The 23,322-nt window shown below is 42.0% G+C and overlaps 1 protein-coding gene across 1 annotated transcript in view; it reads left to right on the top strand.

The window, feature by feature from the left end:
- Positions 1–23,322, top strand: part of rgs7a (regulator of G protein signaling 7a) — a 79,447-nt gene that overhangs the window by 40,030 nt on the left and 16,095 nt on the right. Inside the window, exons 3-4 of the mRNA XM_015944795.3 lie at positions 12,994–13,090; positions 19,889–19,939. Of these exons, the coding sequence (XP_015800281.1) occupies positions 12,994–13,090; positions 19,889–19,939 (148 nt within the window). The remainder of the gene's footprint in view (positions 1–12,993; positions 13,091–19,888; positions 19,940–23,322) is intronic.

Genomic DNA, 23,322 nt, shown 5'->3' with positions numbered 1-23,322 from the left:
ATGAAGGACAAAAAGAAGCTGCAGAGCATTGTAAAAATCTGCTCCAAAATTATTGGCGCCAAACAAAGAGACTTACAGTCTCTTTGGGAGGAGAGGGCGCGAAAAAAGGCTAAATGTATCCTTGGTCAGCCCCTCCATGCTCTGCACTCGAGTTCTCTCTTATGCCCTCAGGACGTCGTTATTATGTACCTTCTCGAAAAACAAACCGCTTTGCCAACTCCTTTGTTCCATCAGCTATTGAACTGCTTAACTCTGAGCCGGGAGGGGTGGCGAAATAACAGCGAAGTATCATCGGCTTTAAGCATGTGCCATTTTTGGAGGGCTGCTGCTCATCCTCTACCCTTCATTTAGGATGTGTTCGGCATGTTGGTAGTGACACACATTGTGTGATTGTGTGATTGTATAAATGGATTGTTTGCTTGGTTGTTTTTATGAGCGAGTTATTCTGTGTGGTAAGCTACAAATTAATTGCCCCATGGGGACCAATAAAGTTTTCTGATTCTGATTCTGACAAAATCTGAGACCAAGCGTTTCACATTGCAAGACAAGTACCGGTATCAATAACAGAATAAACAACCCGGGCGCAGCAGCACGCCACGGTCTCCAGCAGAGGATGGCGGTGTTTGGAACCCTCCCAGTGGGCCAGGGGAGCTCATTCCTGGGTCGGAGCCAGCCCGCAGCAGCGCACCACAGGCTGCAGCAGGTGATGGCGGGGCAGAGGAGCTGAAACCTGGGCCGGATCCAGTGTGCAACAGGCTCCAGCAGGTGATGGTTGTGTGGTTTTTATTCCCAGCGGGGCAGGGGAGCTCATTCCTGGTCCAGAGCAGGCCCGCAGCAGCGCGGTATAGCCTACATAATTTGGTATATAAGTCGCTCCGGAGTAGTCACAGGACCGGCCAGACTATGAAAAAAAGTGTGACTTATAGTCTGGAAAATACGGTAGTTATTAGTATCTGAGAAAAATTAGCAGGCTAAATACATTTCATATATTTCTAAAACTTAATACCTGTTTATATCTTGTACAGCCAAGTAGCCTTTATTCTGGACTCGGTACAATTCACCAAAAGTAAAGAGACATTATACAGATGAAGTAAGCACAAGATAACTTACTGGAAGAAACTGAATTATGATGAGAACCAGAACAAGAGAGCCTGATAACAGTCATGTGAAAATAATAATTAAAAAGTATGTATGTGTAATAGAAATAAAAAAATATATTAGAATTAGTGTAACTCACTGTGATTCAAACAATAAATCAGCCATAGCTGATTAGTAAATATGACATGAGGTCTGGGAGTTTTTAAGTTTCATTCTTTTATTACATTTTTTTCTGAGATCTGTTAAAAGGTCACCATGGCAGCCTGTGTGTCTTTAACATCAGCTACACAACGCAGCAAGTGTAAGTACCAAGGACCTGTCGTGACCACTTCATGTATGGTTTTGTACTTTAAACGGCTAGGCCAAACCTGTTATTTCTTTCTCCATAGCCATTTGGATCATTGGAGACAGCTACGTGAGGCGTGGCGCCCAGAGAGCTGCAGAGACCCTCGGAGACAACCTTGGCCTCCCTGACGTCCGTGTCTCCTGGTTCGGTTGGGGTGGACTGAGGTGGAAAGACCTTCTCCCCTTCTTTTTCCACTCCCTGCGAGGAAGAGCAGCTCCTGATGTCCTTCTCATCCACTGTGGCGGCAATGACATGGGGGTGGTCAGCAGTGTGAAGCTGGTCAACATGATGAAGGAGGACTTGCACCGGCTTCACCTTCTACACCATCATATGATGATCATCATGTCATCCATCACCCAAAGGTGTAGCTGGAGGGCAGGTGTAAAACTTGCTAAAATTGAGGCGGCCAGGAGGTTTGTTAACAGTGTTATGGCTACACTTATTTCTATCTTAAATAGTGCCGTTGTTGTGCATCCTCACATCACATCTTCCTGTACCGACACTTTGTGTCCTGTTTTTTTAATAAAATGTGATGTAAAAAAATAAATGTTTTTGCTCAATTACTGGAATTTCTTTGGTGAAGACAAAAAAAGGAGAAAATAATCATTTAAGCCAAGTTGTTTCTACAACAGGCCCATTTTAAGTCCAACAGTTTCTTAGCAGCCAATTGAAATGTGTTCTTTACTAACTTTACTTGGTTTAAAAATCTTACAAAAATAAACCTTAGAGGCTGCCGTATTGCAAAACCCAATCATACTTGTTATGTAAATATTAGCCTTGTAGATATTTGTATATATTTTTTTACAGATAGATATTTGTGTGCTAAAAAAACCATAAACTTAAATAATTTGTCATTCTTTATTGAAAAACAACAAAATACAGGTGTACAGAAAGTGTGGGAAAATGATCGTGTGAAAGTATTTCTCTTTAAATGTAATACTATTTATCTTTAAAAAGAAAAACTCTAAAAATGTCCTGTACAGCAACATGACAGACGAATGGTGGTCTGTCTGTCAGAATGTGCTGAACAGATTTGCTCTATCAAGAGGAGCCTTTTGTGTACGAGTTTTTGTTATTGTGTTATTGGTTTGGGTTATGTATTGCCACATTAGCATGTAAATGCTGAACCAATCTGGAATAAAGAGGGTTGATAGAGGACAAACAAGTAAATAAGAGAGAAAAATAAAAACAACTAGGAAACCAACATAAAAAACAGCAACCAGCTGCTGCACCTGTAAAGAAACATTTCTAAGAGTCATCAAGAAAACGTGGGATGAACAACTATAAACATGCAAACCATGAACAACAAACCGCCCCAAGCACCAGGAAACCAGCAGTATGGCGTCAGAATTCCGCCAAAACCCGTGCACGCGTATTGTCCACATCGCGTGTGCGAACGGGACTCGCGCGTGGAAGTAAGAACCTCACGAGTGAAAATATACATGGCGAGGAGGTCATTTGTACACTGAGAGGGAGCAAACTGTGTCTGTGAGCGCACAAGGATGTGCACAAGTGACAAACCAGCGTGTGCTCATTGGCCAACAAGCACACGGCAGAGGAAAACATGCGCGTGGCAGCCTCACTGCGCGTGTGGCAGCCTTTCTGCTCGCTCGGCTGTTGGGAGTTTTGGCACTCTGGAGGCGTGGAAGAATTAAAGTGCCAGAAATTGAGCACTTGAACTTTCAATTTGAGAGCAGAATTTCATATCAAGAGATCAAAGTACATGCTACATGTTAAAATGGTAGTTAGCTAGCTACCTTGATAAGCTCAGCTAGTGCAAAAGCGGCAGTGACCTAAAATACATAAATATAATTTTACTTACCGGAAAAAATGAAGTGGAGACTCCTTGGATGCTCTATTAGTGCAATTAATGCCACAGCAAGTCATTTTGTCCAACAATTGCACAAATAATATCGAAAAAAGAAGGCACAAATACTACAACTACTGGTCTAATTTCAGAGACAAAAAATCGCGGAACAGTTTTCAGGCGAGACCGAGGCCTTTCCATGGAGCTAGCTCTGTGGTCACGTAGGTCTGAGGCGGCGGTCACGTGGGTCTGATGTTCATTAATTATACAGAATTTTAGGCATTTAATACATTTAAACAGAAGTGTGAGAAAAAAAATCACCCCCCTCAGAGTTGTCATGAGTGTAAACTAGATAATTTAAACCAAAAACATGTTTTGGAACCAGGCTGTAAACATGTTTATTTCTGCTGTGAAATTGGTATTTTTAACATGGGAGTCAATGAGGATTTGCTCGCTTCTGACACCAGCCCCCAGTGGATGAGGGTGGAACTGCAATTTTTGTCACTTCCACGTTTGCTTCAATTTTTGACCCGCATTGTGGGGGCTTGGTGGTGACACAACCTTTCGGAGTGATATAACACAACTGTGTTACTGACATTACATCGTTTTTTGTTGTATTTTCTTGTCTCAACTCAAATCCTCCTAAAAAGTTGAGCAGAAAAACAAAGTGAATTTGCCAATTGCTGATTTTATTAATATCATAATGCTTTTTAGGGCTTATTGATCCTGTATCTGATACCAACTTGTTTTCTTCTCCGTGAGTCATCACTGGCATTTGAGGGCAATGAAAGAAAAACGTTATCTCCAAGCCTCCACCGCAGGTTCTGCCTCATTCACAGAGCCAAGCGCTGCAGTTCAGAAAGAAATGAGATCAACCGGCTGCAAGGACTGTTTTATCTACTAGCACTGTCATGCTGTATAGTCACAGTTTCAATTCAGACTGCTCTCACGCCGCCTCAGGAAGCCAGACTTTAAAGGAATAGCTCGCCCTTTTTTGATGCTCTCAAAATACAACAATTTCCACCTTCTGCATTTATATGCCACACACACATATGTGTATATATGCACCTTTCTGGATCTTCTCAAATCTGTATAGTCTTGTAGTGTGGCAGCGTTCCTGTTGCTCTTTGTGTCTGAATGCAAGATGAATGAGTGCACGTTTGTGGGAGTTAGGAGGGAATATCTATTCTCTCCTTGTAGGCACATTTGTCCTCAGATAACACTGTCAAGGTGATGCCACGCTCCCTGTCCATCTGAGGCAGTAACATTCAGACATTGCATCAAAGGGCTGCAGGAACAAGGGAAGGGAAATGAGAAGAAGGAAAGCAGTAGTGTTTTTAATTTCCTCTTTATCACGGTCTCTGAGGGTTTTACATCTGCACAGACATAAACTAGAATGAGCTGTGAATGAGTTTTCCTGTCGACTGGAAGAAAAATAAAAGATAGCCAGCGTTGAAACTGTTGTGTCATTCCTACAGCTTATCAAAGGTGTACAAGCTTTAGGCTGGTGTTTTATTATTAATAAGGCTGACCTCAGTGATGATGTTCTAATTAAGCCTGTTTAAAAATGACCTTCATCAAGCATTCCAGAATTTTCTTTGTACTAGTTATTAAATTTAGGTCAGAGCTTCAGACAAAACGCAGTCACACTTTAAAGACAGAAAGTACTTCTTAAAGAGTGAGTTCACTTGCAAAACCAGTTTTTACGTGTTATATGTGGAATATGATTGGTCACTCAGAGTTTCACTTGCATGCTGAAAATGAAAGTAGTCTTGCATTAGCCGGCAATAGAAAATAAATGAGCAAACGCACAGGTCAGAAAAAGCCACACAGATCTACGCCACACTGGAAATTACATTAGCATTCATGGGCTCACCCATCTTAATGGTAAAAACTACACATTGTCACTTTAAATCCGCAGGTTGTGTGGCACAGCCGACAAATAAACCCCGAAGAACTAAGCTGACATGTCTAGGTCACGGCAGTTCACAGCAATTTAGGGCCGTGTTTCTGTAGACAGCTGCCTCACTGAGCCCAGAAAGGTTTTCATCACCACTTCACCCGATAAAAACAATAGCCACCACACTTCTAAACCTGAATGGGTAAACTGTTGCTTCTAGTCAAAGCATGGACCAAGACAGCTTTTTATTTCTCTCCTGGGTCTTAGAATATCCCATCTTACTGATGTTCTTCCTACAGTACATTTCTGATTCTGTTTCATCGTCTCAAGCTTCTCAGAGTCAGAGCTTCAAACTGGTGGACCCCGTGCCCTTAACAGTGTCTAAAAAGACATCTGAGGTCAGCATTGATTTACAACCCCAGTTTGAAATGGTTTTTTTGCTCCAAATGGTACTTCAGAATGTTCTGATTGCACCACGAGTGCCCTCAGTGATAGTCTTTGAAGTGTTTGAAGCCTGGTGCCGAAGCTCAGTGTGTGCTTATATCCGGAGCTTTTGTTAGTCAGTTCATATGTAGTGAGTCCTGTGCCTTCATTATTCAGTGATTCACACTGTGCAGCCAAAACACTCACTCTTATCTGTTAAGAGGCTGCAGAGATGCAGTCAGACAGCTCCGGGTGGGTGGATGGGTGGAGACAGGGGGAAGAAAGACGCAAAGAGTGTCTTGGTCTCTCTCATTCTGCCTTTTGAGAAACGACTTTCCTCTCTTCCTTTTCTCTACATGAAGCCAAAGAGCAAACCAACATCAAGAGCTTTAGATCTTGAATATTCACGCTGGTGGCATTTTACCATCTGTAGGCGGTGAGGCTTTGCAGAGACAGGAGGGAGTGTGTGAAGTATTGATCACTGTTGCTGTTGTCCTTGTTTGCTGTCTCACAGTGCCAGCTAACTCTCCATGCAAGCTCGTATATAGAGAAGAGAAAACAGGGAAGGTTGGCGTTTTAAGGCACATATGTGCACATGAACAAGCTGAACACAATTAGATTTTAATTAGTGATAAATAAAAAAACAGAAAAGATTGTGCCATGCAAGACTAAGAAAAGACTGCATTATTCATAATGTATATATATATATATATATATATATATATATATATATATATATATATATATAAATGGTCTGATTTGGTAATAGACCATCTCTGTTTCTGGGTTACATCTCCTTGATAAGGAAGCAAACATTCCCACAGTAAACAAGATAGTGCTGAATAGCAGTCCAACTCCAGTTTCTAGATCCAAACATCTTTTAGTGTCTGTGACTTAAAATGGTGATTTTCTTTTTAGGACTCTGCTAGTTTGTCCTATACCACTTTGGTACCAGGGCAGCCGAGGTCACAGGTCGATGATATACTTTGTAGTCGTATAGTCTGACCTGCAGCCGTATGTTTTGGACACCCGAGTGAAGAGAGGAGCGGAGCTGTCAACTGATCACCACCTGGTGGTGAGTTGGATCAGATGGCAGGGGAAGATGCCGCGTAGACCTGGCAGACCCAAACGCATAGTGAGGGTCTGCTGGGAACGCCTGGCAGAAGAACCTGTCAAGACGGTCTTCAACTCCCACCTCCGGCAGGGCTTTGACTGCGTCCCGAGAGCAGTGGGGGAAATTGACTCCGAGTGGGCCTTGTTCCACTCTGCGATTGTTGAGGCGGCTGTTGCTAGCTGTGGTCGCAAGGTGGCCGGTGCCAGTCATGGTGGCAACCCCCGTACCTGCTGGTGGACACCAGAGGTTCGGGGAGCCATCAGGCTGAAGCAGGCCTACAGGGCGTGGCTGGTCTGTGGGTCTCCGGAGGCAGCAGACAGGTACCGGATAGCCAAGCGGGGTGCAGCAGTGGCAGTTGCCGAGGCAAAATCTCGGGCGTGGGAGGAGTTTGGTGAGGCCATGGAGAAAGACTATCGACCAGCTCCAAAGAGGTTCTGGCAAACTGTCCGGCGCCTCAGGAGAGGGAGGTAGCAACTTGCTCACACTGTTTACAGTGGGGATGGGGAGCTGCTGACGTCAACTGGGGCTATAGTCGGACGTTGGAAGGAATACTTTGAGGAGCTCCTCAATCCCACCTATGCGCATTCCGAGGAGGAACCAGAGCCGGGAGACCTGGGGATGGACTGTCCAATCTCGGGGGCAGAGGTTGCTGAGTCAAACAACTACACAGCGGCGGAGCCCCGGGGGTGGATGAGATTCGTCCTGGGTATCTCAAGGCTATGGATGTTGTAGGGCTGTCATGGTTGACACGTCTCTGCAACATTGCGTGGTCATCGGGGGCAGTTCCTGTGGAGTGGCAGACCGGGGTGGTGGTCCCCATCTTTAAGAAGGGTGACCTGAGGGTGTGTTCCAACTATAGGGAGATCACACTCCTCAGCCTCCCTGGAAAGGTCTACTCCAAGGTACTGGAGAGGAGGGTCCAATCGATAGTTGAATCTCAGATAGAGGAGGAGCAATGCGGTTTTCGTCCTGGCCGTGGAACTGTGGACCAGCTCTATCCCCTTGCAAGGGTGATGGAGGGGGCATGGGAGTTTGCCCAACCAATCCTAATGTGTTTTGTGGATTTGGAGAAGGCTTATGACCGTGTCCCCAGGCGCACCCTGTGGGAGATGCTCCAGAAGTATGGGGTGGGTGGCTTTCTGTTAAGGGCCATTCAGTCCCTTTACCAGAGGAGCGTGAGTTTTGTCCGCATAGCCGGTAGTAAGTTGGACCTGTTCCTGGTGAGTGTTGGACTCTGCCAGGACTGTCCTTTGTCACCGATTCCGTTCATTACCTTTATGGACAGAATTTCTAGGCGCAGCCGTGGTGTGGAGTGTGTCGAGTTTGATGGCAGGAGAATCTCATCTCTGCTTTTTGCGGATGATGTGGTCCTCCTAGCTTCATCCAGCTCTGACCTTCAGCTCTTGCTGGATAGGTTCGCGGTCGAGTGTGAAGCGGCTGGGATGAGGTTCAGCACCTCCAAATCTGAGACCATGGTTCTCGACCAGAAAAGGGTGGCTTGCTAACTCCGGGTCAGGGGAGAGGTCCTACCTCAAGTGGAGGAGTTTAAGTATCTCGGGGTCTTGTTCACGAGTGAGGGTAGGAGGGATCGGGAGTTCGACAGGCAGTTTGGTTCAGCATCTGCAGTGATGCAGACGCTGAGCCGATCTGTCGTGGTGAAGAGGGAGCTGAGCCAGAAAGCCAGGCTCTCAATTTACCAGTTGATCTACGTCCCAATCCTCACCTATGGTCATGAGCTTTGGGTAATGACCGAAAGAAAAAGATTGCGGTCACAAGCGGCCAAAATGAGTTTCCTCCGTAGGGTGGCTGGGCTCAGCCTTAGAGATAGGGTGAGGAGCTCAGACATTCGGGAGGGACTCGGCGTAGAACCGCTGCTCCTCTGGATCGAAGGGAGTCAGTTGAGGTGGTTTGGACATCTGGTCAGGATGCCTCCTGGACGCCTCCCTGGGGAGGTGTTTCAGGCATGTCCTACCGGCAGGAGGCCCCCGGGTCGACCCAGGACATGTTGGAGAGGTTACAATTCCATCTGGTCCGGGAACGCCTTGGGGTCCTGCCGGAGGAGCTGGTGGAGAAGGCCAGGGAGAGGACGATCTGGAGCTCCCTAGTTGGGATGCTGCCCCCACGACCCGGACCCGGAAAAGCGGAGGAAGACGACGACAATATATATATATATTATGTAGCGTCCAGGAATGGTCAGTTTTCATCTACTGTTTGACCTTTTCGGTGACCGGTCATCTACAGACATGAATCTGCCTCTCTGCGTCTCTTTTTTTAATCTTCCAAGCTGCAGGAAAGATTCGCCACTGCATGTTTACACTCTGATTATAAAAATCATGTTCCTTTCTCAGGTTCCTCTCTGCCAATCTGCAGCCTTATCTATCCGCTTGCTTCACAGGACAAAAGAAGAACTTTTACAACTCATAAGTTAAATAATCATTAAATAATAATATGGTTGAATGAACAAATGTTATATAAATACTAATATTAATGTTTGATTAATCTGTGCTGAAATTACTGTGGTTGAAATTAATTTTATTAGTACAATGAAACATTTTGATGTTATAATCAGTAAAGTTAGATTTAACAAGTGAATCGTTATCTACACTCATACACAATGTTCATAAGATGTAAATTAAAGTTAACGTCACTGCACATAGATATTTTCTTACCCACAAATCAGAGCATCCTGTATCTGAGTATGCATGACGTTCTGAGGTTTGTTTGTTAACACCTCTTAACATGGCATGTCCTGATTGGCCAAGTAAGTCATAATATGAGATTATTAAAACAGAATCACTTGCGGAGTGATTCAGCATTCTGTTAGTTTGAGCAGAACTCTGGACTGGCCACTGGGGGAAACCTGTCTAACCACCGCATCTCTTGACAAGCTGTCAAAAACCTGTTATAAGCTACAGCTGACACAGCAAAACGGTTCCTTCAGCTATTCAGAAACAGCTGTTCTAGATGCAAACATTTTCATCTATCTGTTATGATCCGGGAGACGACTCTGGACTGACCTGGTCATACTGTGGTCTTTTCTACAAACTTCGGTACCCGACCCCCCCGACATCTCGGGTCTGAAAGGGAGTCTCCTCAGGGGTACGTAGAACACAGCAAGATTGTGTCGGATGCCGTTTTGATAAGAACCAACTTCATAGTTTAATGCAGACCAAATTCTTTTCACACCTAGAACTCAGTTTCTTCTAGATACAAGGTTCTGATAAACACACACCATTCAGTCATCATCACACCTCACACTCCATCCACCTAGATTCATTCATCACATACCGTGTCCTAGTTGTCATGTTTTTAATTGTTTAGAAAATAAAATTCTTACCGTTTATAAACCTGACTCTGTCTGAATTGATACGAAGTGTGTTTGATCCCTGAAAAAGTAAAGAATCCTACAATCTTCTGATTAAATATTCAAAGACCAATCAGAGTGATAATCTATATTTATATAGAATATCCCAGCCTATTGGTCATAAGTAAAGGTAATGTAAGCAACAATATTTAACCCTACAACTATCACTACAATACATTAATAGCTATACTATGTTAGAACGTTAAGCAGCATGGTTTAAGCTAGCTTGTTTAGCAGATTTGCTGTTCTAGCTTTATTACTTGTATTACATATTTTCCAGCACCTCTATCCCATTAGCAGGCTTGGTACTTTCCTCTATTTCTGCTGTGATTAATCATTTCTGGTCTTCCGCCCTCTGATGGAGCATCTCAGAATTGCAGATGGCAGATGTCAATTTTAATATACTTCATGATTACTGTAATGTTGTATATTTATATTTATGATGGATAATTTTAAGACAGCTGAATTAACATATTTGATTCAAACATATTATTTTCTGATAATTAGTTTTTGTGTTAGAAAAGGGTTCAAAAGCAGTCTTGTTTTCTAAACTTTCCAGCAGAAAATCAAACCCAAACATTCATCTGATATAATTAAATATTTCAACTATAGGATTGAACTTTTGCTGAAAAATGTACTTTAAATTAATTTAAGAGTTGTATATTTTACTATGTTTTAAGACTTAAAGCGATACTCTAGGTTTCTAAGCTGAAAAGCTTATCAAATATATTGTCTTCTTTTTAATTTAAAAAGTCGGAAGATTTCATCTTAAAAAATGACTTTTTCACATTAGCTCAGCATCCATTTCCTTTAATCTGTCACATTCTCGGTCGTCCTGGCCTCTGCTCAGCAGCTTTTCAGTTACAGTATTTGTCTGTGCTCCATCAGTGTCAATTAGACTCCAATCACAAACTGGTTTGCCTCTGAGCTTCAGGGCATTTTAGTACCTGTAAGCTTTCTTGAAAGCATAATGCTACAGTGTTGGCTCATGAACCACCAAAACACAAATGCACATTTGCATGTCAGTTACAGATAGTTCCTAATCAGAAAAGTTCCTTTTCCTCTGAAATGTCAGGGAAATTTATTTTCACCCACACACAAAACACAAAAATATATATTTTTCCCCTCTGAAATGGAATTGGCTGCTTTAGAGTTGCATTCCCAGATGAGCTGCTCTGATTAGGCTTGTGTGTGTATGTGTGTGTGCGCGCGCGTGTGTGTGCGTGTGTGTGTGTGGTGCAGCAGAAAAAATAAAGTGTAAACAAAATTGAGAGAGATGATTTGTGATGATCGTCCTGTCACAATATCATTACACGTGTAGTTTCAGAGGTGCACATTTATAGTATTCATCTGAATACCAAGGGGGAACTTCGCCTGCTAAAAGTAAAGCCACCGCTGAAGTGACAAAAGTTGCAGTTCCCTCCCCTCGTCCGCTAGGGGCTGGCTCCAGAAAGGAGTTCCCATTGACTCCCATGTTAAAAAGGCTAACTTCACAGCAGAAGTAAGCATGTTTGCAGCCTGGTTGAAATGGTCTTTAGAGCTTGCTCCAGGGAAGGCCTCGGCCTCAAGCAGAGGGTAGCAAAGTCGCTGAACTGCGATTTTCTTTGCCAAAATCAACCACCAACCTCAGTTAGCTTCTGTTAGCTTGTAGCTACATCGACTCAGATTGTGTCAATCATCTGTCCCCACCATCACAGCCATCTTAGTTCCATTTTTGTATTTTCTGGGAGTGACAGGCACAGCCAAGGTAATGGGGTTGGGAACCGCCCATTGAGCTTCAATTCTATTCCTCAGAAACCTACGAATGACGGCCCAGAGAGTCTGTCCATTAGGCAAGGCAGCTTTATTTATAAAGCACATTTCAAACACAGAAACAATTCAATGTGCTTTCCAGAAGCAAGAACAAAACATTTAAATCAAAGTGACAACATAAAACAGCAGATTTTAAAATAAAATTTAAAATACACTAGTTAAATAAGATGTAAGAATAAGGTAAACAGGGAAAGTTAAAAACTGATCAGAAGGAATATTAATTCTAAGGCTGATGGAAGTTTTAAATTTGGATTAAAAGGTACTAGAGTTACACTTTCAAAGCTCATTTTTAGTAATACGGTTTAAAATGTGCTGTATTATAGATTATTGAGAGCAAATTAGTGAAACATTCTCTAAATGTGTCATTTATACCCAGTAAAAATAGTTTTTTTAAAGAAAATGATCAGTTTATTTAAAGAATGCTTTACACATCCAGTCAGATGAGGAAGATAAAAAACAGATGGTAAAATTCAGCAGAAAATCAACTCCTTGTGCTCATTTTTACAATAATCATATTATCTGTTCGCTGTGATGCAAATCAGCGCTTTGCTTTCCTCTCCTCTCTAAAATACGGTTGCTATTTGCTACTCTGCTGGGCCCTCCAGAAAAAACTCCCAGTACATTTCTGCAACAATCATGCGTGCAAATGCATGTGCCCCTTTGCACGAGCGTTTGCCCACTCATGTCATGCTGCTCTTGGTGCAAGAACTGTTACTCAGCTGAACATAAAGCTGCTGTGCCTGAAATGTTTTAAGTGTGCACTGTGAAGTTTAAATGTGCTGCAATTACACGAAGAGACTCCACTGGTAGATTTAAAAAAGTTCAGTTGCTTTTGCAGCTTACAGCTAGGTTTATATTACAAATGACACAAATCAGTGAGATTTGTCATATGGAGAGGGAGGAATCTGACAGCTGTGCTTGTTAGTCACCAACTCCATCGCGTCACTCTCTCTCCCCAGGAGACACAGCTGAACCACACAAAAAACCTGTTTATGTTTGTTTGCCTCTTTTCTGTCTTTGCTTTCATAATCCCAGACTTATTAGACAAGGTTGTGGAATCTGCTCACACTCTCTTTTTCCTGTTTCCCCCCTCTTGTTTCTCCTCTTCCTCTGTCGCTGTGCTGCACAGATGGAGGAGTTAATAGCGCGCATGCAGGATGAGAAAAATGGCATCCCCATACGAACAGTGAAAAGTTTTCTAACCAAGATCCCCAGTGTTTTTTCAGGTAAGGTTGTAATGTGTTCTGCCTTCCACGGAAGAAGAAAAAACAACAACACTAAAACCAGTGCAATCCATATGTCATTGTTTCATTACGCAACTATAATGTAAAAAAAATAATAATAATTTTTGAGGATGGTGTCCCTGCAGATATGGAAATTATTTTCAAATTGGCAAGAGTCTCTGGCTCTCATCTCAGAACATTTTGCTCATAGTAGCAAGATGCTGTGGAAGCAATTTCTTTGGTAAAGTGTAAACAAAATAGTTACAAATATTTCTAAGTTTGTTGCTACATTATAAACATAAATGTACATTTACAGAATAAAATAATTTATTTATTTTTTCCATTAAAATGTGTCACTTTTAGATGAATGCATTTATTCAGCTAAATGACACAGTTTTGAAAAAAATAAGTTGTTAAAGGAGCAATATGTAAGAATTATAGTGTGAAATATTCCCAAAAGTTTCAATCATGTTGGAAGGAAGGTTGCATTGAAACAGATTTCCTTCTCAGCCAGCTGGTGGGTTGTCTCTTTTTTCCCTTAAAAAAAACAAAACAAAACAAAACAATACAAAAAGACAGACGTAGTTACGGTTTACAATCTGTGAACGGATGCCGAGTCTGAGCCGAGCTAATGATGCCAGCTTTTGTCATTTGACACCAGCAGACAAATAGCTGCAGTTTTGTTTTAAAGAACCAAAGCCAGTAAACAGGAGTGACCCAGAAGTTCTTTGTTGTACCCCTTGGAAGCCACAGCATGTTTTTGTTTTACTCTGATATCAGCTAAAGAAGGCTAAAGGCTAACATTGTGCTAACATTGAGCTAACAGTGCTAACGGTGAGTTAGAAGCAAATAGTCGGCTCTAAAAATATTTTAAGCTATACTTTTTCAATTACAAACAACTCAATATTACAGTGAAATGTGTGTGTGATGGGAATAATGAGTCAATCGTGGTGTTTGACTTTAATGCAGGGAAGCCCGATCCTGGTCCTGGAGGGCAGGTATCCAGCATGTTTTAGTTTTAACTCTGCTTCAACACACCTGATTTCAATCAGCAGGTGATTAGCTGGCTTCTGAACAGGTGACTCAACCACTGAATCAAGTGTGTTGGAAGAGGAACAACCACAAAACCTGTTGGGTACCGGCCCTCCAGGACCAGGATTGGGCACCCCTACTTTAATAAGTCATTCAGAATTATAACAGCAAGCTAAAGGGAAGACAGAAAACAACAACACTTCCTCTAATGCCGGAGAAATATTATTGCAATAAGTGATGTAAGTGCTCCCTACCGTAAAACACCCAAGAGTGATCATACTATAGGAGGATCTTTTGTGACGTCAATGTTTATGTTTCTTGCATTGCATCAAGTTATTGTGTGACAAGAAGCAGCGTATTTGAGCTATAATTTGATTGTTTTGCACATTCGGAGGAGGATTTAGTGAAGCAGGATGGGCTGGGGTCTCCATGCCCTGGGTGGCAGTTTGACAACAGAGGTGCCTATTGGGGCCAGTAGGGGAGCTGGCTCCCTGGAGGGCTAAGCCCAGCCAGCCATTCCTCCCCATCCCCGCATATTTCTCTCCTCCTGCTCCCTCACATCATCACACAAACATACACATAGGACCTTGGGGGTTGGGCAAGTCAGGGAGTGCGGGTATGGACCCCATTTCCACATTCCTGTGGCAACCTGCCCCCAATTTTATTTGCACCTTATACACTTCCACTGACGACATTCCACACAAACACACACTTAGGGCCTTGGGAGTGAGCACATTCAACGGCATTTGGCAGGGGATATTTCAGCCTCCTCCCGGGTGCCGGTGCCCACTTCCAATTTTAAACCGCACTTAGACACTGATGGCTGAGGGTGTAAGTGGGGTGGTGCGGTCGCACCAGCTGGCATAGGCCGGATGATGCCTGCATTGCCCGCTCACCACAGCCATGGAATACACCTCATGATCACACAACACTATATTGGAGCAGGCTGAGGGAGACTAGGGGTCTTAGCCACCTCTGTTGTTGCTAGGCCTCCTGGGGCTGGAGGCTAGGAGGGAGATCTGGCCGTCTGGTTGGGGTTTGGGGTGGTGGGTTGCTGTGCTCGGCGTTGGGCGGGGGAGCCTGCTCATCAGCACCCCAGCAGAAAGGGTCAAACTCTGGTTACCGGTGATGGTTGTACCCAATGTGCAGCAGTACCGGGACCAGAGTGAATAGGGTGTGTATGGGGAGCATGAGTGGGTGTCCGGCGTGCATTTTTGTAAGTCTTGGGTTGTATGTGCATGTGTGAGCATGAGGGAGGGAGTGTGTGACTGTGTTTGTGTATGATTGTATATGTCAGGTGGGGCCTTTGACTCCTCCCCTCTCCTGGAACCTCTCTTGATGATATAGATCTTTGTCCCCCCCTCCCCCTGCCACACCTGGTGTGAGAGGTTGTGCCATGGTCTGCCTGAGTGCGGGCGGGCCTGTGGGCTTGCCGCTGATATCTCCCGGGACTCTGCCGGCTGCTGGTTGTGGCCCCCCGGGGCGATCCTCTGTGCCTCTCGGGGGGGGGGGGGGGGGGGCTTCCTGGTTGCAGTCTCCTTGGGGTTCCTGTGTTCTGGGGCAGTGCCTGGATCTCTGGGACTTGGAGCTCCCCCCCGTCTCCTGCGCATCTTTGGGGGGCGGATCTGTGGTCCCTCACACTCTCTGTTGGACGTTCCTATAGAGAAACCTTACATAAACAAGCGCGTGTACACACACAGGTGCTCACATGGTGCTCTCAAAAGTATGGGCTTGGGAACGTTAAACACAGGTCTTAAGACTATGGTGGGCACTTAATGCACTGTGATTTATTATAGTGATTCTTCAGTTAAGCAATGTTGATTATATATTTTCTTCATCAAGTTGACGCAGTGATAGCTAGATCTTGTATTGTTGTTGTGTCCCTTTTTTTTGTCTTTTTCTGCAGGTCTAGAAGCAGACTCTTGTTCATTGTTTATTTTTGTGGAACAACCCCCCCCCCCCCCTCTCCTCTCTCCCCACCTTTTCTTTTCCTTTCTCTTTCACCACTGTCTCCGTGTCTGGTCGGAATTACAAAGCATTCAACAACAATAACAATAAAGTTTTAAGTATCAGGCGCGACATTAAAAGCAAACGCTTTGATGCTCCACCTGAGAGTAAATCTGTAAGGCTTGTCACCAGCATTCAGACATCAATTCTGCTTGCTTCACAGCCAGACAGGACACGGTAACAAAAAAAAAAAAAAAAAAAGGATTTAGTGAAGCTGATGGATCATTCTTGCTGTGTGGTTGATTGTTTGGCCATTGGGAGGCTTGATAAAAAGTTTTAGTGGAGTTTCCTTCGTAAAAGATCTCAAACTGCAAAAAAGATGGTTGTGGGCCACCCAGATTCTCTGAATAAAGCCTGCATTCCTGCAGCAACGAATGGTTTGCTTTGGCCATCACCCACAGGTGATGCTATTAACACGGCCAAGGCCTTCTGTTTAACAGAAGAAATCAGTCCAACTTTCCTTGAAACAAATTCACCGTAGGTCTCCAGATGTTTAAAATCCTTTCATTTTTTTATGAGTGAATGGTCTAGGGCTCTCTATTAAATAGGAAGAAATATCTCCCCAACAGATTTGTGGAAAAACACCAGCATATGGGACAACATATTCCATCATCCAGAAGCTCATACAAGCTTTTAATAATTTTGTCTTCGGCCTGCAACATTTCTTAAAAGTTTACATCGCATGTAGCAGGGCATATTGTGTTTGTTTTTACCACCCAGCCACTCGCACAAAGATAAAACAAAGATATCAACAAACATCCTCCTTTTTCTCTACTTATAAAATTACTGTCTATGACTTGTCTTTGCTTGTCATCTAGAATCTTCTGGCGCAACAGCCACAAAACTCACGGAGCGGCAGTGAGAAAGTGACATTTGTGTTGGAAAATTGAACCGCAGTAACCAAATTTGACCACAGGATGTCACTCTTACTTCATTCTTACATATTGCACCATTAAATCCTTTGAGCAAATTCAGTAATTCATGAGTTAGAGAAATGCATCTTTTCTCTGAGTTTTTTCAATCCTTTGTTTTCACCCATGTGTCGGCTCACTCAGAGGTGGAAAGTAATGAATTACATTTACTTATGTTACTGTAACTGTGTAGCTTTTTGTGTATTTATGCTTTAAAGTCATTTTTTATGTCTGTACTATTTCTTTTACTTTTACTTGAGTATGTTTTTTAAATTAATTGTACGTCGCTACATTTTCAATCATATCTGTTAGAGTAAAGAAAAAATTATAGGTTTAATAAGTTAAAAATATATCATTTTGCATCGTCAGAACAGAAAGAGATATGCCTGCATGAGCGCCGTGTCTCACTCGTGGGGGTGTGGGTTAGCACTTTTTATGAGGACGTTAAACAGCCACACTTTTCCTGCAGTTTTGTTCTAAACATCAGTCCGGTCCCTCTAATGCACTCGCCGTTCACCCCCTCCCCCTCCTGTTGGTTGCAACCTGTACTGCTACGTCAGTATTCTGCTCTGTTCGGTAGCCGGACCTGGGTCCATCTGCTTCGCACGGCAGCAAAAGAACATTTAGTGCTCATTACAAGCTAATTCCCAGCAAGGTCTGCTCAAAGAAAAGGAGACCTGGAGACTCTGTGAGTTTAAACATCTTGTTTGTGCAAATCAACACCTAACACTAGAGCTAATTCAGTTGTAAACAGTATGTGCTCCATTCCTGTGTGTGTGTGTGTGTGTGTGTGTGTGTGTGTGTGTGTGAACTCAGAAGTTGCTTTTTAATGCAAAATATATGTAATTATTTAGCCTGTTGCTTTATTTTACTCAAAAATCAGAGATCATATTGTTACAAAAGCTGTTCTGTGTAGTTAAATTAGTCATTCAAATTATTCTAAAATGCTGCAGTGTGTGTGTGTGTGTGTGTGTGTTTGTGTGTGTGCGCGCGCACGCGAGAATGTTGTGAGCCGGTGTTGTGATTTTGCACTAGATGTAGCCATCCTTATTTTTAACAAAAGTAACTAAGTAACTGTTACTTTGAATACATTGTGTTTACGATACTTTTTACTTGTACTTGAGTAAAAGTTATTATTATAGAAATTTTTAGGACTCTTTCCACCTCTGGGCTCACTCATGTAAATATTAAGAGACCTGACATGTTTGGATGTTTTCATAGCATTTCTGGTCACCAAGGAATGTTTTTTTTTTTTTTTTACCGTTTACAATTTACACCAACTGATTCAAAAATAATGATTCATTTCATCATTGTCCCTAATTGAATCAGTTTTATTTATTTGGAAATGAATGTTTCAGGCCCAAAATTCTGAATTGAATTTGATACTTGTGCTGTTTCCAGTATAGGTGAGTAAAAGTCAAAGAAATTATATATTTTTAATGTTTTGTCCCTTTTGAGTCAACCTTTTTAACATAATTGAGCCTTTAACTTTGTGCTGTGGGTAGATGTGTATGTGTGTGTGTTATGGGAGCACATTTCAGTAGCATTGCTGCTGCAGGATACATTATGACATTTTATGTCAGAAGTGCCTTTGTTTGTGTTCATTAAAGTGAGCAACAATTTAAGCGAAAAGCAGCTGTTTTCCATTGAAACACAGACATGTTACACAAAGTAGAGGTCACTGAACAAGTATTTCCTCCATTAATTAATATTTTATTGGAATATATGAAACATTTTTTATTTTGTCTTCATTTATTAAATTTTTTTTCGTAATTGTTTCAATTGTCACTTTCTGATGCCCACACCTTCACAAAATGTATATGTAGTGATAATCAATTTGGAGAAGAGCTTTGTCTGAGGATTACTCACACATCTTATTAAATCTGTCTCTTTGCAAGCGGGTCAGCCTTAATAGTGTGAAAATGGGGTCGTAGTAGCGATGTTAATCCATCAAAAATCTCATCTGGTGATGACGGTGCCCGCATGCAACAGGATGCAAAGACACTGACGGTGAAATGAAGTGACAAGCATAAATTCAGACACACAAAGTAGCAGCTTGATGGACATAAAGAGTGCCACAGGGCAAGTCCATCTCACTGCATGAATTCCCCCATGTCTCCGCTTCACACCTTCTTTCTGCCTTCTGTGGCTTTCGTCTCCCCTGCACACCCGCCTCACCTGTCATCATGACAGACAGTAATGACTGCTCTGAACACATATAGGCAAAGTGCCAAAGTCACATGTTGTGCTGGGGTGTGAAATTGCCCGGGGGTGAGGGGGGGGGGGGGGGGGGGGGGGGGGGTTGGACAGAGGATGCTGTTATGTCCGAGATGTGACATGGATTCAGTTGCATCCTCAGATGACAAAGATGCAAGATGGCATCAATCATGAGAAAAAAATCCTGTTCACACTAGCAAAAGTGACATACATATCCTCCATAGACGCAACCTCTTCTCACCCTTTCTGCCAACGATATATAGTTTAGTCTGGATACTTTCCTGTGTGAAATCAAAGTAAACGGATTTGTTGTTTACTTTGATTGTTAAATTCTGTTATTATGTGGCGCATAATGCACGCTTCATGAAGCCAGATGGTCATTTATATTAATGAACACCAACCAAAGCGGGCTGGTTTGAAGAAGAAACAAATATTTGATAATGGATGGCCCAGTACCCACCTACGTGGTGCAAGGGGAGAGGAATTGGTTTGCACTGTGATGATGGGGGGTGGTGGTAAGCATTAAGAGAGCCATTGTTTTCAGTTTCATTTGCCAGCCAACAGGTTTTTTAGCACAGCGTGAGCACCTTACACCAGCCAGGGATTCATATTTCTGTGCTTTCTCTTATTGCAGGTTCTGATATTGTTCAGTGGCTCACGAAGAACCTGGACATTGAAGATCAAGGTAAATATTAAATGCTTTAAAACAGAAATGTGGCTATTTGTAATGTTTTTAATTAGCAATCTAAAAAATTCACCTTATTTATTTATTTCTGCTGTTAAATCGGTACAAATAAACAATAAGTTTAAAATTACAGAGAAGTACACTGTAAAAAATAAAATGTTGAATTGACTTAATCAAGTCGAGTCAACTGGTTCCTGTGAGGTCTGACTAGGACTGAGCAGGCTGGAGCGAGAGTTCGTCTGTGGCATGCTTGTATGACCTAAACACAGAGTGAGACTGACCACAGTTGATATATTAGCCGTGTTGCACAACTCAGAAGGTAACGAGAGTGCACCACGGTTCCAGAGTAAAGAAAGTGGACTTACTGGAAGTCGGTAGGGTTGACCTCTGGCTGATCTGGTCAGAAACTCTGGGCAAGGTGCGGTTGGAACGATGACCGAGTGCGGAGCCGGAGTGAAGCACTTTCGTGTATGGACTTGGAGTTGTCATGTGAACACGAAAGTCTTGTGTGAGGAATGCTGGGTAATGGAGTCCTAAGGGCTGATTTGGTGTGCAGTGATGAGCTGGGAGCGAGAGCTGTGACACTTCTTCTAAACCTAGTTGCTTAAATATAAATAGTACTATACATTTAGTTATTTGTGTTTTAGCAGCTTATTTACACAGGGTTTGAACAGAGAGTGAGCGTGCGAGCTGGAAAGTTAGTTGCTTGGCTGTCTGTCATCTGCGGAAAAAACTTCACCATATAAACAATCGAGCTGTCAGACAAAAACCCAAATTTTTTTGGATACATTCTTTTATGGATATTATAAAGCAAAAATAAAGTTCCCACAAAAATAGGAAAAGTCAGGACAACATGAGATCCATCTAACTTTAAAGTTATATCTAAATATGAATACAGTCAAAATGGCTGCCTTGGGAGTTCTAGTGTTAAAGAGGGGCTGCACACCATCAGAAAATGTAACTCCACCCCTAGTCAAGATTTGAAAAATGCCATGAAAGTGGGCATTGCCAGGAGGCACAGAGTGGCCTGGCCAAGTCCCACCCTGGGATGGAGGGGGAGTGGGAGGAGACTGTACAGATGACGTGAAATTGTTCCAGCCTCAGTCAATCACAGGTTTTAAAATGCAGTAGCTGCAGTTCTGCCACAGGGGGCAGCACTACGACGTTTTTAGACCTAGATTATAGATTTAAGTTTACACAAACGTGTCAAAAAATGCACAGAAACAGAACCATTGCATTTGTAAAGACCCAATTACACAGTTTATAAGCAAAAAAATACATAATTTTGGGGTTCAGTTAAGCATCAAGATTTAGTTGACATAACTTGTTTAAGTAAATTTAACATTTTATTTCTTACAGCGCAGAAGGAGGCAAAAGTCAGTCAGGCTTATCTGAAGCCTCCACTAATAACCATTTAGACATTTAAATATTGCAAGAACAATTTCATTGAGTATAAAACAATAAGGCCATAAAAGCAATGCCTGGAATTCACTGAAAACAGAAAACTACCTCACAGTATGAAGGGGAACTACAATTAATGCTCACGCCTACTCAAATGAAAATTTTAATGTTTTATTAAAAATTCCACAGAACACTCATTTGACAAACAAAACTATTCCAAAAAGTTTTACCTCTAAAGCAGGTAGAGACCTGACCTAGACAAGACGTATAGGAGGGTGGAGATCCACTGACTGTTGGGTATTACGTGTTTAGCTGCACAGGTCCGACGAAATAATGGCCATGAATCATACGGGTGTCTTTGAAGATTTATTCTTGCCTTTATCTGTCTCTTCTCCATCAACACAGCGTAAACAGTAAATAAAGAACATTTGGCTCAGATCTTGTAATTATAGTTCTCTTTGAGAGCCTGAAAGGTCTCAAATTCAGTACAGTAACACAAGTAAAGAAATAAACATCACCAAAATTAGACATATTTACATCTTAAATAAATGAAAAACAGGATCTTTAAAACATTTACCGTGTGCACCTTTAGAACCACATGCAGAATAACCTTTCTTCAGTGTTCATAAATATGAGCACCTCAGGTAAAGAATTTACAATATAACTGTGATGCATTCATGTGCACCGTTAACGATGGGAAATTACTATTTTACACACAACTACACTTCAACACTTTTATTATAATATCCTATGAACCTTTTATTCTCTAACTGCACAGTAATAAGTCTCAAACAAATTGTTCGTAGATCGTTACAATGTGAGTGATTAGATGAATATTGCTTTAAAGTAAATATTGAATAGTTAAGGTATTTTAATGTATATTAACAGAATAAGACACGTTTGTGACACGTTTAGTTCACACGTTAAAGCTACGAAATAAGCTTAGCCCGCATTCTTCTTAATCACCACAACAAATGTACTCAGGTGGGCTAATATATCCTAGTTTTAAGTATATTTGTAAGTTTTAGAAAAGAAAAAATATATTTAAAGATGGTTCTTGTCATTAGTTATACAAAGAACAATATATTTGCATCTTTTTGGGACACGTCCCTATAAATCTTACTCAGTATGTGGTCGTGCTCAGTCATGTTTCTCTTTGATCTGTTTTTGTGTCCTTTTGCAGACACAGCAATTCCTCCTTTTCTTTTTGTTGTTCCTGTTTAGTTCTAATAAAACAGCAGACAGTTTAACTATCTTGCAAAAGCTGTAAAATCATTAGTTGAGTTGCTTTTGCTGTAAAATGAGTCATTGTAGGAGGGGAGTGACCAGTGAGAAATCCAAGTCTGTGTGTCTTATTTCATTGAAGGTGTGGAACAATGGAAAAACGTTTTTTAATCATTATTTCTGATTATAATTGGAAACTCTAGGATTTGAAAAGTCTGACAGATCTACATCAAGTGGTCCCTTGGACTCACTCATACTGGCTCGCGACGGGGAAGGCTGTTTTAGCGTCCAGGAAATCGGTAGAAAATGTCTTTGTTGGTAGAAGCTAACTGTCAGCATTAGCAACTTCACCGCACAGCAGAACTCCTCTATAGGCTTGTGACATTTGTGGAGATAAAATATTAACAATATATTTCCTTGCCTGAATTATGGAGTAAGACATCATTTCCTACTAGAGACCACTTCAAATGTATTGATTAAATGAGTGAACCCCACCTTTAAAGGGATATTCCACCCTTAATGGGAAATTTTGTCTATTGCCGTATTCCTTGGTGCTTTGTTGTAATGTAGTTCTCTAAATCAGCTCCTGGAAACCCTTCGTATTACTTTTTAGTTTTCATTTGCAGTCAAAATGGTTATTGAGCTCACCAGGAATAATTGGTATCATTATTGAGTAATTTTAATCACTTTTGCACACAAAATGCGAGTTTCTGCTATTCACTTCAATTTTGTATGCTAAGCTAAAGCAGACGGACTGC

This window comes from Nothobranchius furzeri, chromosome 12 (assembly GCF_043380555.1).
Source record: "Nothobranchius furzeri strain GRZ-AD chromosome 12, NfurGRZ-RIMD1, whole genome shotgun sequence".
NCBI classification, from domain to species: domain Eukaryota; kingdom Metazoa; phylum Chordata; class Actinopteri; order Cyprinodontiformes; family Nothobranchiidae; genus Nothobranchius; species Nothobranchius furzeri.
This window is presented reverse-complemented; position numbering and strand designations above follow the sequence as displayed.